The sequence below is a fragment of the Ovis aries genome, chromosome 6 (genome assembly GCF_016772045.2).
Source record: "Ovis aries strain OAR_USU_Benz2616 breed Rambouillet chromosome 6, ARS-UI_Ramb_v3.0, whole genome shotgun sequence".
Taxonomy (NCBI): domain Eukaryota; kingdom Metazoa; phylum Chordata; class Mammalia; order Artiodactyla; family Bovidae; genus Ovis; species Ovis aries.
Window position 1 is genome coordinate 24,596,207 of NC_056059.1, and position 15,373 is coordinate 24,611,579.

A 15,373-nucleotide genomic window follows, 5' to 3' on the forward strand; every position below is an offset into this window, starting at 1 on the left:
GGGACCCGTCAGAGTCTGGTTTCATTATCTGAGTTCCTCTTCCTTTGGTGTGGGTACTGGAGGACATGTTACCATCTTAGGGTTTTACAGTGTACAATAACATTTATAAAAATTCTTGGTAATCCAAAGACATTCATTTGATGTTTTTTAAAAAAATTTATGCAGCTCCTAGTAGTTTGACTATGGAAGTATTTTTTAACATAAATGAAACATACCAGAGTACTAGTATTCTATAACATATGTTTCAATAAATGTTAACTGTCAAAAATTCACTGATCCCATATTCTATTTCTGAAGACATTATGACCACACCAAAGATTTTGTTATGTGCATTGGATACTGTAAGTCAAATTATGTAATTTCAAAGGAATAAAGCTGCTTAATCCCCTTCCCTGCACGTTAACTTGATAAATCCTCTCTCTGAAGTCAGTCTGCTATAAACACATCCTAAATTCCTAATATAATTAATGTCCACATTTATTGTTTACTCCACCAGATTTAATCTCCCAAAACATACAAAATTAATCTCACATTGATACCAACACACATTATAAAACAGCCCATATTCCTCACACTCATTCTACTTAGTTCTAGTCAGTGGTCTAACATAAGACTCTGGTTGGAGTCAAAGTCTCTTTTCTACGCTTACCCTCTAGTACTGATAAGACTTTCTCAAGTATCTGTTATATTGGATTCTCTTTATCCCTAATTAATTATTGTATAAAAATTTTTTATATTTTGTCTTCCATGCATCCCACCTATTGTTGTTGTTGTTCCGTTGCTAAGTCATCTCTGACTCTTTGTAACCCCACGGAATGCAGCACGCCAGGCTCCTCTGTCCTGCACTATCTCCTTGAGTTTGCTCAAACTCATGTGCATTGAGACAATAATGCCATCTAACCATCTCATCCTCTGTCGTCCCCTTCCCTTCCTCCCCTCAACCTTTCCCAACATCAAGATCTTTTCCAATAAGATGGCTCTTCGCATCAGGTGGCCAAAGTTTGGAGCTTAAGCTTCAGCAACAGTTCTCCAGTGAATATTCAGGGTTGATTTCATTTAGGATTAACTGGTTTGATCGTGCTGTCCAAGGGACTCTCGAGAATCTTCTCCGGTACCACAATTCAAAAACATCAGTTTATTGACTCTTGGTCTTCTTTACGGTCCAACTTTCACAGTCGTACATGACTACTGGGAAAACCATAGCTTTCACTATATGGATCTTTGTCGTCAAAGTGATGTCTTTGCTTTTTAATATTCTGTCTAGGTTTGCTATAGTTTTCCTTCCAAGAAGCAAGCATTTTTAAAATTGCATGGGTTTTGGAACCCAAGAAAATGAAATCTGTCACTGCTTCCACTTTTCCCCCTTCTATTTGCCATGAAGTGGTGGGACCAGAGGCTATGTTCTTCCTTTTTGAAAGCTGAGTTTTAAGCCGGTTTTTTTCATTCTCCTCCCTCCCTTTCATCAAGGGGTCCTTTAGCTTCTCCTTGTTTTCTGTCATTAGAGTTATATCATATGCATATCTGAGGTTATTGGTATTTCTCCCAGAAGTCTTGACTCCAGCTTGTGATTCATCCAGCCTGGCATTTCTAATGATGTACTCTGTATATAAGTTAAATAAGCAGGGTGACAATATGCAACCTTGATCTATTCCTTTCCCAATTTGGAACCAGTTTGTTGTTCCATGTCTGGTTCTAACTGTTGCTTCTTGACTTCATACAGGTTTCTCAGGAGACGGATAAGGTGGTCTGGTATTCCCATCTCTTTAAGAGTTTTCCAGTTTGTTGTGACAGACACAGTCAAAAGGCTTTATCATAGTCAATGAAGTAGAAGTAGCTGTTTTTCTGGAATTCCCTTGCTTTCTCCATCTCCACGATCCAGCAGATGTTGGCAATTTGATCTCTGAATCCTCTCCTCTTAGTAAACCCAACTTGTACATTTGGAAGTTCTTGGTTCTCATACTGTCGAAGCCTAGCTTGAGCATGAATTTGCTAGCATAAGAAATGAGTTCAGTTGTATAGTAGTTTAGACATTCTTTGGAATTTCCCTACTTTGGGATTGGAATGAAAACGGACCTTTCCTAGTCCTATGGCCACTGCTGAGCTTTCCAAATTTGCTGACGTATTGAGTGCAGCACTTTAATAGCATCATCTTTTAGGATTTGAAATAGCTCAGCTAGAATTCCATCACCTCCACTAGCTTTGTTTATAGTGATGCTTCCTAAGACCCATTTGACTTCAGACTCCAGGATGTCTGGCTCTAGGTGAGTGATCACACCATCATGGTTATCTGGGTCATTAAGATCTTTTTTGTATAGTTCCTTTGTGTTCTTGCCACCTATTAATCTATTCTGCTTCTGTTAGGTCCATATCATTTCTTTCCTTATTCATGTCCATCCACACATGATTGTTCCTTTCATATCTCCAATTTTCTTGAAGAGATCTCTAGTCTTTCCCATTCTATTGTTTTCCTCTATTTCTTTGCATTATTCGTTTATGAAGGCCTTATCTCTCCTTGCTTTTCCCTAGAAATCTGCATTCAGTTGAGTATATCTTTCCCTTTCTCCTTTGCTTTTCACTGTCTTCTTTCCTCAGCTATTCATAAGGCCTCCTCAGACAACCACTTTGCCTTCTTGCATTTCTTTTTCTTGGAGATGGTTATGGTCACTACCTCCTGTACAATGTTATGAACCTCTGTCCATAGTTCTTCAGGCACTCTATCTACCAGGTTTAATCCCTTGAATCTATTTTTCACTTTCATTGTATAATTGTAAGGGATTTGATTAGATCAAACATGAATGGCTTTCCCTACTTTCTTCATCTTAAGTCTGAATTTGGCAATAAGGAGCTCATGATCTGAGCCACTGTCAGCTCCAGGTCTTGTTTTTGCTGACTGTATAGAGCTTCTTCATCTTTGGCTGCAAAGAATATAATCAGTCTGATTTCGATGTTGACCTTCTGGTGATGTCCATGTGTAGAGTCATCTCTTGTGTTGTTGGAAGAGGGTGTTTGCTGTGACCAGTGTGTTCTCTTGGCAAAACTCTGCTAGCCTTTGCTCTGCTTCATTTTGTACTCCAAGGCCAAACTTGCCTGTTATTACAGGTTATCTCTTGACTTCCTACTCTTGCATTCTGATCCCCTGTGATGAAAGGGACATCTTTTTCTGGTGTTAGTTCTAGACAGTCTTGTAGGTTTTCATAGAACCATTCAATTTCAGCTTCTTTGGCATTAGTGATTGGTGAATAGACTTTGATTACTGTGATGTTGAATGTTTTGCCTTGGAAATGAACTGAGATCATGCTGTTGTGTTTGAGATTGCACCCAAGTACTGAATTTCAGATTCTTTTGTTGACTATGAGGGCTACTCCATTTCTTCTAAGGGATTCTTTTCTTTTTTTTTTTCTTGCCCACAGTAGTAGATATAGTGGTAATTCTCTCAAGTAAAATTTTTGGCATTGTAGCCCAGCTATTCCATTTTCTGCTCTTCTCTTTGTATTTTTATAAACTGGTAGCCCCTCTCATCTTTCTTAGCTACATATTCTTTTTCCCTCCATCACCAAGACTATTGAATCTGCTTCATATTAGAGAATTTTTTAGGCCATTAAGATAGCTTTTTCATGGTTTCCAATTTTAGCTTAGGAGAAGAAATCTCTGAAGATTTATGAAGAACTCCTGTCCTGATGTTTTTCAAGCATCTTTTCTTGTAGTTCCAGTGAAAAGCAGAATCTTTATCCCCATGTCCCTCCATCCTCAAGTATTGAGTTTCTGTACCTTTCTACTTCCACGCTATTGCAAAGATCAATTTCTGCTTTCCTGCTGTAGGAATAAGACATTTCTTTACTTCTTCAAATATTTCCCTCTCAATTTAATACTTCAAGATTCTCCTGAAGTTTGTGCCCATTTTCACTCATTCTTTCTCATATTCAGCATTAATTCTTAGCCTATGTTCAAATTTTTTCACTTTCTTTGACATATCAATTCCTAAAGCCTTTTTTGTCAGAAGACACAGTTACCCATCATCTGTAAGGTCTTTCTACAAACTATCAGCTTCTCCAGCATGAATCTCTCATGTGTCCTAAGAATTTGCTGTACACTGTAGATGCTTAATACCACAGAATGAAACCTGATTGGCGCTTCTGGAAGGTACCCACAATTCAGGCTTCCAGACCTCTTTGTGATAAAAATCTATTAAACTGCATCTCCAGCCAACACCATATCCAGCTAACACTAACACTAGTCCTGTGCTGGACTTTGAAAAGCCTGGAGGTCATTGATCATTTTGTTTTATAATATTAGTGCAAATATAGATGATTTAAAATATCCCAATGCTATTTTTGAAAACTCAGCTTATTTTTCTTTGTTTCTTTGTTGTTAAATTTCCTTCCCCCACTCCCCAAAATGAACTAAATATAATTAAAAAGTTTATTCTATTCACTTCCTATCATCTCTTTCCTCCTAGCTACCCAATCCACCTGAAAATTCTCTCCTAGGCAGCATGAGAACCATGGTACCATTTTCAACTACTACTACTACCTTACCACCCATTTCTAGGGTAGCTGAGAACTAGTTTCACATCAGGAAAAATTTGGCTTGCTCCTGTTATGTGACCATGGGGAAATTCTATAACTTTTCTGAGTCATACATAAAATTATGATCATCAGTTCACTTCAGTCACTCAGTCGTGTCCGACTCTTTGCGACCCCATGAATCACAGCACGCCAGGCCTCCCTGTCCATCACCATCTCCCAGAGTTCACTCAGACTCACATCCATCGAGTCCGTGATGCCATCCAGCCGTCTCATACTCTGTCGTCCCCTTCTCTTCCTGCCCCCAATCCCTCCCAGCATCAGAGTCTTTTCCAATGAGTCAACTCTTCTCATGAGGTGGCCAAAGTACCGGAGCTTCAGCTTCAGCATCATTCCTTCCAAAGAAATCCCAGGGCTGATCTCCTTCACAATGGACTGGTTGGATATCCTTGTAGTCCAAGGGACTCTCAAGAGTCTTCTTCAACACCACAGTTTCAAAAGCATCAATTCTTCGGTGCTCAGCCTTCTTCACAGTCCAACTCTCACATCCATACATGACCACAGGAAAAACCAAAGCCTTGGCTAGATGGACCTTAGTTGGCAAAGTAATGTCTCTGCTTTTGAATATGCTATCTAGGTTGGTCATAACTTTTCTTCCAAGGAGTAAGCGTCTTTTAATTTCATGGCTGCAATCACCATCTGCAGTGATTTTGGAGCCCAAAAAAATAAAGTCTCACACTGTTCCTACTGTTTCCCCATCTCTTTCCCATGAAGTGATGGGACCGGATGTCATGATCTTTGTTTTCTGAATGTTGAACTTTCAGCTAACTTTTTCACTCTCCTCTTTCACTTTCATCAAGAGGCTTTTTAGTTCCTTTTCACTTTCTGCCATAAGGGTGGTGTCATCTGCATATCTGAGGTTATTGATATTTCCCCCGGCAATCTTGATTCCAGCTTGTGTTTCTTCCAGTCCAGCGTTTCTCATGATGTACTCTGCATAGAAGTTAAATAAACAGGGTGACAATATACAGCCTTGATGTACTCCTTTTCCTATTTGGAACCAGTCTGTTGTTCCATGTCCAGTTCTGACTGTTGCTTCCTGACCTGCATACAGATTTCTCAAGAGGCAGCTCAGGTGGTCTGGTATTCCCATCTCTTTCAGAATTTTCCACAGTTTATTGTGATCCACACAGCCAAAGTCTTTGGCATAGTCAATAGAGCAGAAATAGATGTTTTTCTGGAACTCTCTTGCTTTTTCCATGATCCAGCAGATGTTGGCAATTTGACCTCTGGTTCCTCTACCTTTTCTAAAACCAGCTTGAACATCAGGGAGTTCACGGTTCACGTATTGCTGCAGCCTGGCTTGGAGAATTTTGAGCATTACTTTACTAGCATGTGAGATGAGTGCAATTGTGCGGTAGTTTGAGCATTCTTTGGCATTGTCTTTCTTTGGGATTGGAATGAAAACTGACCTTTTCCAGTGCTGTGGCCACTGCTGAGTTTTCCAAATGTGCTGGCATATTGAGTGCAGCACTTTCACAGCATCATCTTTCAGGAGTTGAAGAGCTCAACTGGAATTCCATCACCTCCACTAGCTTTGTTTGTAGTGATGCTTTCTAAGGCCCACTTGACTTCACATTCCAAGATGTCTGGCTCTAGATTAGTGATCACATCATCATGATAATCTGGGTTGTGAAGATCTTTTTGTACAGTTCTTCTGTGTATTCTTGCCACCTCTTCTTAATATCTTCTGCTTCTGTTAGGTCCAGACCATTTCTGTCTTTTATCGAGCCCATCTTTGCATGAAATGTTCCCTTGGTATCTCTAATTTTCTTGAAGAGATCTCTAGTCTTTCCCATTCTGTTGTTTTCCTCTATTTCTTTGCATTGATCACTGAAGAAGGCTTTCTTATCTCTTCTTGCTATTCTTTGGAACTCTGCATTCAGATGCTTATATCTTTCCTTTTCTCCTTTGCTTTTCGCCTCTCTTCTTTTCACAGCTATGATCATAGTTACTACTTAATTCATAAAATTACTTGTGATCAAATGAAATAACCTGTATCAGACAAATAGGAGAGTCTAATCTCCCTTCACTTTAAAAAATGTAATTAACTGACTCACCAAAAGGTAGATATCAAAAGACTGAATTTCTATACCTTGATCAGAAGGCTTTAAGTAGCTAATCTTCAAGCTGTAACTGGATGTTTATATTAATATTAATGATACAGTCTAGTATTGATTACACCCCTGATGACTACTCATCCTTTTTTCATAATTAGGAACTAGCACCAAAAACATCACGGAGACCAAGCTGAGTACTACAGAAGCAACAGTGATGAGCCAATCACTTTCAAGTGCTGTTTCCACATCACAAAGCTCTGACTCCAAGAGTAAGTACAAGAATCTGTGCTGAAATGTTCAGTTCTGTTGCTCAGTCATGTCCGACTCTTTGTGACTCCATGAACCACAACACGCCAGGCCTCCCTGTCCATCACCAGCCCACAGAGTCCACCCAAACCCATGTCCATTGAGTCAGTGATGCCATCCAACCATCTCATCCTCTGCTGTCCCCTTCTCCTCCTGCCCTCAATCTTTCCCAGCATCAGGGTCTTTTCCAATGAGTCAGCTCTTCACATCAAGTGGCCAAAGTACTGGAGTTTCAGCTTCAACATCAGTCCTTCCAATGAACACCCAGGACTGATCTCCTTTAGGATGGACTGGTTGGATCTCCTTGCAGTCCAAGGGACTCTCAAGAGTCTTCTCCAACACCACAGTTCAAAAGCATCAATTCTTTGGCACTCAGCTTTCTTTATAGTCCAACTCTCACATCCATACATGACTACTGGGAAAACCATAGCCTTGACTAGACGGACCTTTGTGGACAAAGTAATGTCTCTTTTTTTTAATATGCTATCTAGGTTGGTCATAACTTTCCTTCCAAGGAGTAAATGTCTCTTAATTTAATGTCTGCAATCACCATCTGCAGTGATTTTGGAGCTTAAAAAAATAAAGTCTGCCACTGTTTCCACTTGTTTCCCCATCTATTTGCCATGAAGTGATTGGATTGGATGCCATGACCTTAGTTTTCTGAATGTTGAGCTTTAAGTCAACTTTTTCACTGCAGTGAAATGTTAAACTAGTATATTGGATAGAACAAAACTCAGAAAGTTTTCCAGCCCACACTTACAAAAGAAACTTGTCTCACTTATATTCTCCCCTTGCTGTCATGCTGTTGTTTAGTTGCTAAGTGGTGTCCAACTCTTTTGTGACCCCCATGGACTGTGGCCAATCAGGTTCCTCTCTCCATGGGATTTCCCAGGCAAGAATACTGGAGAAGTTTGCCATTTCCTTCTTCAGGGAATAATCCTGACCTAGGGGTCAAACCCACATCTGTTGCACTGGCAGGCGGGTTCCTTACCACTGAACCACCAGGAAAGCCTGTGTTCTCTCCTAATCTCTACAAATAGGACAACGATTTGGCAACTTTGCTTTGTATAGTGACACTCTATCCCTCCATAGCTACAAATAAGTGGATGCCAACGAGGATCAGTTCAAGCCTGAGTGGTAATCTATGATATCACCTACACAAAAAAGTAAGATTGGCCAAAGCATCAGACAACTTTGATGAAATAGGAAAAAAATTAGAAAGGAACAAATTGTTAAAACTGATTCAAGAAGTTAGGAAGACTGAAAAGACCTAAAACAATTTAAGATTCTGCATTAAAAATTTAAATAAAGAAAGTTCCAAGCAGAATGGCAAAAATTCTGAATTCTATAAAAATATTCTCAGAAGTAATACTAATTTTTCTCAAGCTGTTTTTGTGACATAAGGGAAACTTTGCACCAATAATTATCTGAGGCCAGTATTACCATAACACCAAAAATAGAAAAGAATGAAAAGAAAATGCAAACAAAACTATAGACCAATATCCTTCATGAACATAGACACAATACAATATTAGAAAAAATCAGTAACATATGAAAAGAGATAAAAACATGAACAAATAGGATTCACTTAGGAATGCAAAGTTGGTTTAAGATTGAAAATCAATTAATGTAATATACCATCTTAGTAGAATCAACAAATGCATAAAAAGCATTTGACAAAATAAGATTCCCACTCAATTAAAACTCTCAATTAATTAGAAATAAGTAAAACTTCCTTAAACTGATCAAGGATATCTATGAAAAATATACAGTAAATGTTTTACTTAATAATGAAAGACTAAATATTTTCTCTTAAAATCTGAAACACAACAAAGATGTCTACTCTCACCAGTATCATTCAAAATTATAACCGGAGGTTCTTTATACTACAGTAAGATTATAAATAGATAGAGATAGAAACTTTCATCCAGATTGGAAAGGAAGAAATAAAAGTGTTTTTCTCAGCAAACTACATCATTATCTATATAGAAAACCTGAAGATTTCACAATAAATCTACCAGAACTAATAAAGAATATTCTATACCATTCATACTATATTCTATACCACAGGAAATAATTCCATTCATAGTAGCTTCAGAAAGAATAAAATATTTAAGAGTAAATTTAACACTAGAAATGCAATATTTGTACTCTAGACTAGAAAACACTTCTCTGAGAAATTAAATATCTAAATGGAAAAACTTCTGAGCTGGTGAACATGTGAACATTTGTTCACAGGAGAAGACATGGAAGTATCACGTCCTTTCCCCGTACCTTGCCCTGTGCATCTTTCATCTGCCTGTTCCTGAAGTATAGCCTTTTATAATTAGTGTTCTAATGAGGTAACTGAAAGTGAATCATCAAGAAAGACTGTTTCCATCAGTAGGGCTAGTGGATACCAGAATTAGCAACTTAGCATATCTGATTCCTTGCCCTGTGTTCTTTTCTTTATTCCATGCTGCTAGCTCCTTAGGTTTTTTGTCGTAGGTCAGATAGTCACATGAGCAGAACTGAACTAAGGAAGGCTAGTCAGTGATACCTAGCACATCATCTGGAGGGGCTCTAGTGGGTTCTTGCTTGCTAAGTCACTTCAGTCGTGTCCAACTCTGTGTGACCCCATAGACGGCAGCCGACTCTCTAAAATGGACATATGATGGGATCAGTTTCCAGACAAGGGAGCAAAAGGACTAAGGGACCCCCAAACCTTCTGATCTCAATCTCTGAATATTCACACTGTGGAGTCTGGCATCAGAGCACATCTGGGAAACATGGCACATATGAGCCAGCAGGCCAGACACAGCAGGACAGGGAGGGGAAGGCAACTTGTGTGCTTTTAATGTGATGCACACATGATTTAAATAATTCATTTATTCTAGCATTATGTGAAAAGATCACTTGTTAGTTTTCGTGCTTTAGACAAGCCCACTAAGCATCAAAATAGAAAATTTTTCATTAGTACAATTACATCTGGTGCTTGAGCAAAGATATCAGATTTTGAAATATTACTGCCAGTGTGAAAGTGCTAATGAGATGGAAAAGTGGCGTCATTTTGTTTCTGACTTTAGCCACACAAAGCCATTTCCATGGTTCAAAAGAAAGAAGAAATTGTGGTGAAGGTTTGTAAAATGTGATTTCAGTTGGGCTGTATGTTTAAAAATTTTTAAAAGCTCGTGATATGCATTTTGAACATTTTCTTGTTTTATACCGTAATAATCTACCATCTGGAGAAGGCAATGGCACCCCACCCCAGTACTCTTGCCTGGGGAATCCCAGGGACAGGGGAGCCTGGTGAGCTGCCGTCTATAGGGTCACAGAGTCAGACACGACTGAAGCGACTGAGCAGCAGCAGCAATCTACTATCAATTTTCAAAACAAATATATTTATTTCTAAGTATATAACCATCAACAAAGACAGAAATAGAAAATAATTAAACACAAACAGAAGACACTTTACCTAACCATATGTGAATTGTTAATAAAGCACACAAAAAGATGCAAAAAGAATCCAAGTTCTTTAAACAATATAGTCTTGACTGCACACCCTCCCCAGAAGAATGGATAAAGAGAAGGAGAGAAAAGAAAAACACTGAAAAGAAACTCTGAAATTCACTTGATGAGTTTGTTTTATTGAAATGAATATATTAGCTCTAAATACTAGGTACAAGTGAAAAAACAGATAAATGTGTCCTCAAGGTGAAAAGGGGAGATAGAAATACAGAATGGGGGAAGGGAAGTTAAACACTGCACTATCAGATTGAAACTTAAGACATCAGCATAAATTCATGATTAAAATACAAATATGTATGCAAAATTGCAAAGAATATAAAAGAAATAGACATTACATGTTCATAGTTTAGAAGACTTGATGTTTTAAGATGGCAATTCTTCTCAAGTTGATCAGTAACTGATAAAATAGTCAATGCAATTCCTATTAGAATACCAGAAAGTTTTTTTTTTCCTAGAAATTGATAAGCAAATCCTAAAATATATATGGGCTTCCCTAATAGCCCAGTTGGTAGAGAATCTGTCTGCAATACAGGAGACCCCAGTTCGATTCCTGGGTTGGGAAGATCCACTGGAGAAAGGATAGGCTACCTACTTCAGTATTCTTGGGCTTCCCTTGTGGCTCAGCTGGTAAAGAATCAGCCTGCAATGTGGGAGATCTGGGTTTGATCCCTGGGTTGGAAAGATCCCCTGGAGAAGGGAAAGGCTACCCACTCCAGTATTCTGGCCTAGAGAATTCTGTGAACTGTATAGTCCATGGGGTCGCAAAGAGTCGGACACAACTGAGCAACTTTCACCTTCACTTTCAAAATATATATAGAAATGAAAGTGACCTAGAATAGCCAAAACACTTTTGAAAAAGAACAATGTTGGAAGACTCAACCACCCCCAACTTCAAAACTTACTCTAAAGCTATAGTAATCAAAACAGGATATGGAGTTAATGAGTGTTAAGAGTAGCGTTATTCATAATTGTCAAATGCTGAAACAACTCAAATGTCCATTAATTGGTGAAATAGAATATCTCATTGGATTTTCCATTTGAAATGCATTTGGAGTGTTCCAAAACATGGGATATCCATATAAGACAATACCATTCAACAGTGTGAAGATACAAAATACTGATGCATGCTGTAACAGCATGAATCTCAAATACATTATGCAGTGAAAGAAGCCTTTCACAAAATCCAACATATACAATTCCATTTCTATGAAATATCCAGGATATTTTTTATAGGGACAGAAATCATATATGTGGTTGCCTACACCCAGGGACCAGCCTGGGGACTGACTGCAGAAAGGCTCAAGAAAGTTTTTTATATTGAAGAAAATGTTCTAAACCTGGATTATAGTGATGGTTCAATGACTCTATAAATTTACAAAATATTATTGGGTTGTATACTTACAATGAGTGGATTAAGTGGTGAGTTTTCAGATAAATATTTATTTAAGAACAAAAAGAAAATGTTGACCTAGGCCAATCAAATTTCCTTCCTGGGTAATCTGAACTGAACTAGAAAAGCCAAACAAACCAAGAAGCGGGGGGGACTGGAGTAGCGCAGGGTTAGCAGAGAATCTGAGATGGCCATGGTGATTTGTGCACTTGTCTCTGGCTTCAGGAGGCTTGAGTTGGCAGAGTAAGTAGAGAAGGCTACTGACTATAGAGAGACTCTGTGGGGAAATGGAGAGATTTCATGAGCAAGGTTAAGTTGTTCAAGAGACACGGAAAAAGTAGCAGGACCTGGAGATCTTCTGATTCCTGACAGATCTTTAGTTGCAGTCCACACATATCTCCACAAGTACTTCTCTTATTCTGGCCTCCGTGATTTGAAGTAATCTGTGTGTTTAGTCAAAATATCCTGACTAGAAAAGCTACTAATCATCCATAAGAGCCTTATCAAATCCTGCTCATTTTACATACTGGATGCATTTTTGGCGTACCCAGGGTCCTTAGATGGAGAAGGGAATGGCTACCCACTCCAGTATCCTTGCCTGGAGAATCCCCATGGACAGAGGAGCCTGGGGGCCACAGTCCATGGAGTAGCGAAGAGTCGGCCACTAGTGAGCAACTGAGCACATAGTCCTTCAAAAGGCTTCTCTGCAGGTGACTCAGTCTCCAAGTCTCTTCTTAGGAGACCTCTAAGATACACGGAGACGGCAAGCGGGCACTGTGGACATTCAGGGCTCACTCTGGTCTAGAAGCATGTTGGTAACATCCGTTTCCCCCCTTTCTGTTGTAATCATCTTAGACATGACATGAAGAAGGCTATTTAGGAGAAGTCTGATTCCAACCATAATTGTAAACTAATAATTGTATATAATTAGTCACCATGTAGAGAAAGTTGAAGAGGAGGGTCATTTTCCCTTCGTAACAAGAACATTTCTCTGTGGCAGTGTTTTGGGTTCTGATAAGCAGAATTTGTATTGTAGACAATATATGTCTGAAAAGTACCTTTGGCAAACCAAAACCGCATGCATTTTATAATACAAGTGCCCCAATACAAACAAGAATAAAAGTGAACTATGCATTTGCCAAATGTGTAACAGATGATGCTTCGTCTCCCTCTTAAGCATATGAGCAGTGGGTGCTTGAATAGTGACCTTCAGATAAAGGCACTGTGGGGACATTATCTCACATTCAGTCTTGATTTTAGAGTGGAGAGGAGCTAGTGAGGTCTGTTGACAGGGAAAGAGAGCCTATTGCTTTCTCCTTCTGGTGGATTCTGACTTAGCTAAGGAGAGTATGTGTAACAAGATTATAGGCAGGAGACACTGAGATGGGCAAATACCAGTACCTAATTCTACTAAGGCAACTGTGTGGGTAAAATGAAAGTGAAACTGTTAGTCACTCAGTCATGTCCAACTCTTTGTGACCCCATGGACTGTAACCCGACAAGCTGCTCTATGGAATTCTCCAGGCAAGAATACTAGAGTGGGTTGCCATTCTCTTCTCCAGGGGATCTTCCCAATCCTGGGATTGAACCCAGGTCTCCCGCATTGCTGGCAGATTCTCTACTGTCTGAGGCACTAGGGAAGCCTCAAGTGTGTGGGTAAAAATACTTCTAAACAATTTGCGGTGTCAGAGCCTCTGCTACCACAGAATATATAATACCATAGACTTGAACTCTGAAGGGAAAAATCTGACTTTTGTTAATTAAAAATAAGTAACATTTATAAAGTGTCAGACTTTATTTTGGGGGGCTCCAAAATCACTGCAGATGGTGACTGCAGCCATGAAATTAAAAGACACTTACTCCTTGGAAGAAAAGTTATGGCCAACCTAGATAGCATATTCAAAAGCAGAGACATTACTTTGCCAACAAAGGTCCATCTAGTCAAGGCTATGGTTTTTCACGTATGGATGTGAGAGTTGGACTGTGAAGAAGGCTGAGCGCCAAAGAATTGATGCTTTTGAACTGTGGTGTTGGAGAAGACTCTTGAGAGTCCCTTGGACTGCAAGGAGATCCAACCAGTCCATTCTAAAGGAGATGAACCCTGGGCATTCTTTGGAAGGAATGATGCTAAAGCTGAAACTCCAGTACTTTGGCCACCTCATGTGAAGAGTTGACTCATTGGAAAAGACTCTGATGCTGGGAGGGATTGGGGGCAGAAGGAGAAGGGGACGACAGAGGATGAGATGGCTGGATGGCATCACCGACTTGATGGACGTGAGTTTGAGTGAACTCCAGGAGATGGTGATGGACAGGGAGGCCTGGCGTGCTGTGATTCATGGGGTCACAAAGAGTCGGACATGACTGAGCGACTGAACTGAACTGAACATGTATAAGAAATTAGTAGGTTATTTAATCAGGGTTAATAACATTTATATGTAACAAATAATTTATCATGTACGTTTCCCTTTTGCATAATCTATCCTAGTTTAGTATAGAGTTTGTTTTTAATACAAAAAGCATATATAATTGTATAAAGATCAAGTAACTACTTCAGATATACTACTGGTTGAATGTGAGAATGGCATCTGCACAAGCCTGTACTTTTTGAGGCACCACACCCTTCTTAAAAGACATGGTCACTCCAATTATGCCAAGAGGAAGCTGGCTTATTGTTTACTAACAATGATTCTGAAATCAGATAAAGCAAGTGAAAGTATTAGAAAACTTACTCGTGTTTGACTCTTTGCAAACCCATGGACTGCAGCCCACCAGGCTTCTTTGTCCATGGAATTCTCCAGGCAAGAATACTGGAGTGGATAGACATTTCCTTCTCCAGGGGATCTTCCCGACCCTGGGATTGAACCCTGATCTCCCACATTGCAGGCAGACACTTTACCAACTGACCCACCAGGGAAGCCCTTGAAATCAAATAGTTGAGATTCAAATAATGGCGCAACCATTTATTTGGACTTTGGCCTTTGGTAAGCTATTTAACTTCTCGTGTCTTTGTTTCCTCATCTGTAAAATAGTTGTAATGACTACTCTTTTACAGAATTCTTGTGAAGATTAAAAGAGATAAAATAATATGAATCTTAAAACAGTGTCTGAAAAGAAAACAAGACATTTTAGCTTTTAATATTATTTTGTTAATGATAATCCTTACAAAAGCCAAGCAAAGATGGTATTTATGGTATCAGTTTCACAAATAAGGAAACAGGTTCAGAAAGATTAAATGACTCACCCAATGTTAAATTAAAAGATGTAATTCAAACCCTGTTTTTCTTGCCTCAAACTCCATAAATATTGATATACCACACTTTCTCTCATTACAACCATTTCACATAAAGTATCCAAAGGAATTAGAAAGCAAGTAGCTTTTAATTGAGTGCCTCATATGCTTGACAAACAGAAGTTCAATCAGTATAACACTGACCAACTGACTGAATATAAACCTGGGATTCTCACCAGAAACCTGGGATTCTCACCGGGGTGGTTCTCATGCTGTTGCCAACCGTGCCAGATTTATT

At 39.1% G+C, this 15,373-nt stretch overlaps 1 protein-coding gene across 2 annotated transcripts in view; it reads left to right on the plus strand.

Moving 5' to 3' along the window:
- EMCN (endomucin) overlaps positions 1–15,373 on the plus strand; it is a 133,769-nt gene that overhangs the window by 64,166 nt on the left and 54,230 nt on the right. For both annotated transcript variants that reach the window (XM_004009670.6, XM_012179619.5), the window contains exon 3: positions 6,802–6,912. In XM_004009670.6, coding sequence (XP_004009719.1) covers positions 6,802–6,912 — 111 coding nt within the window. The remainder of the gene's footprint in view (positions 1–6,801; positions 6,913–15,373) is intronic.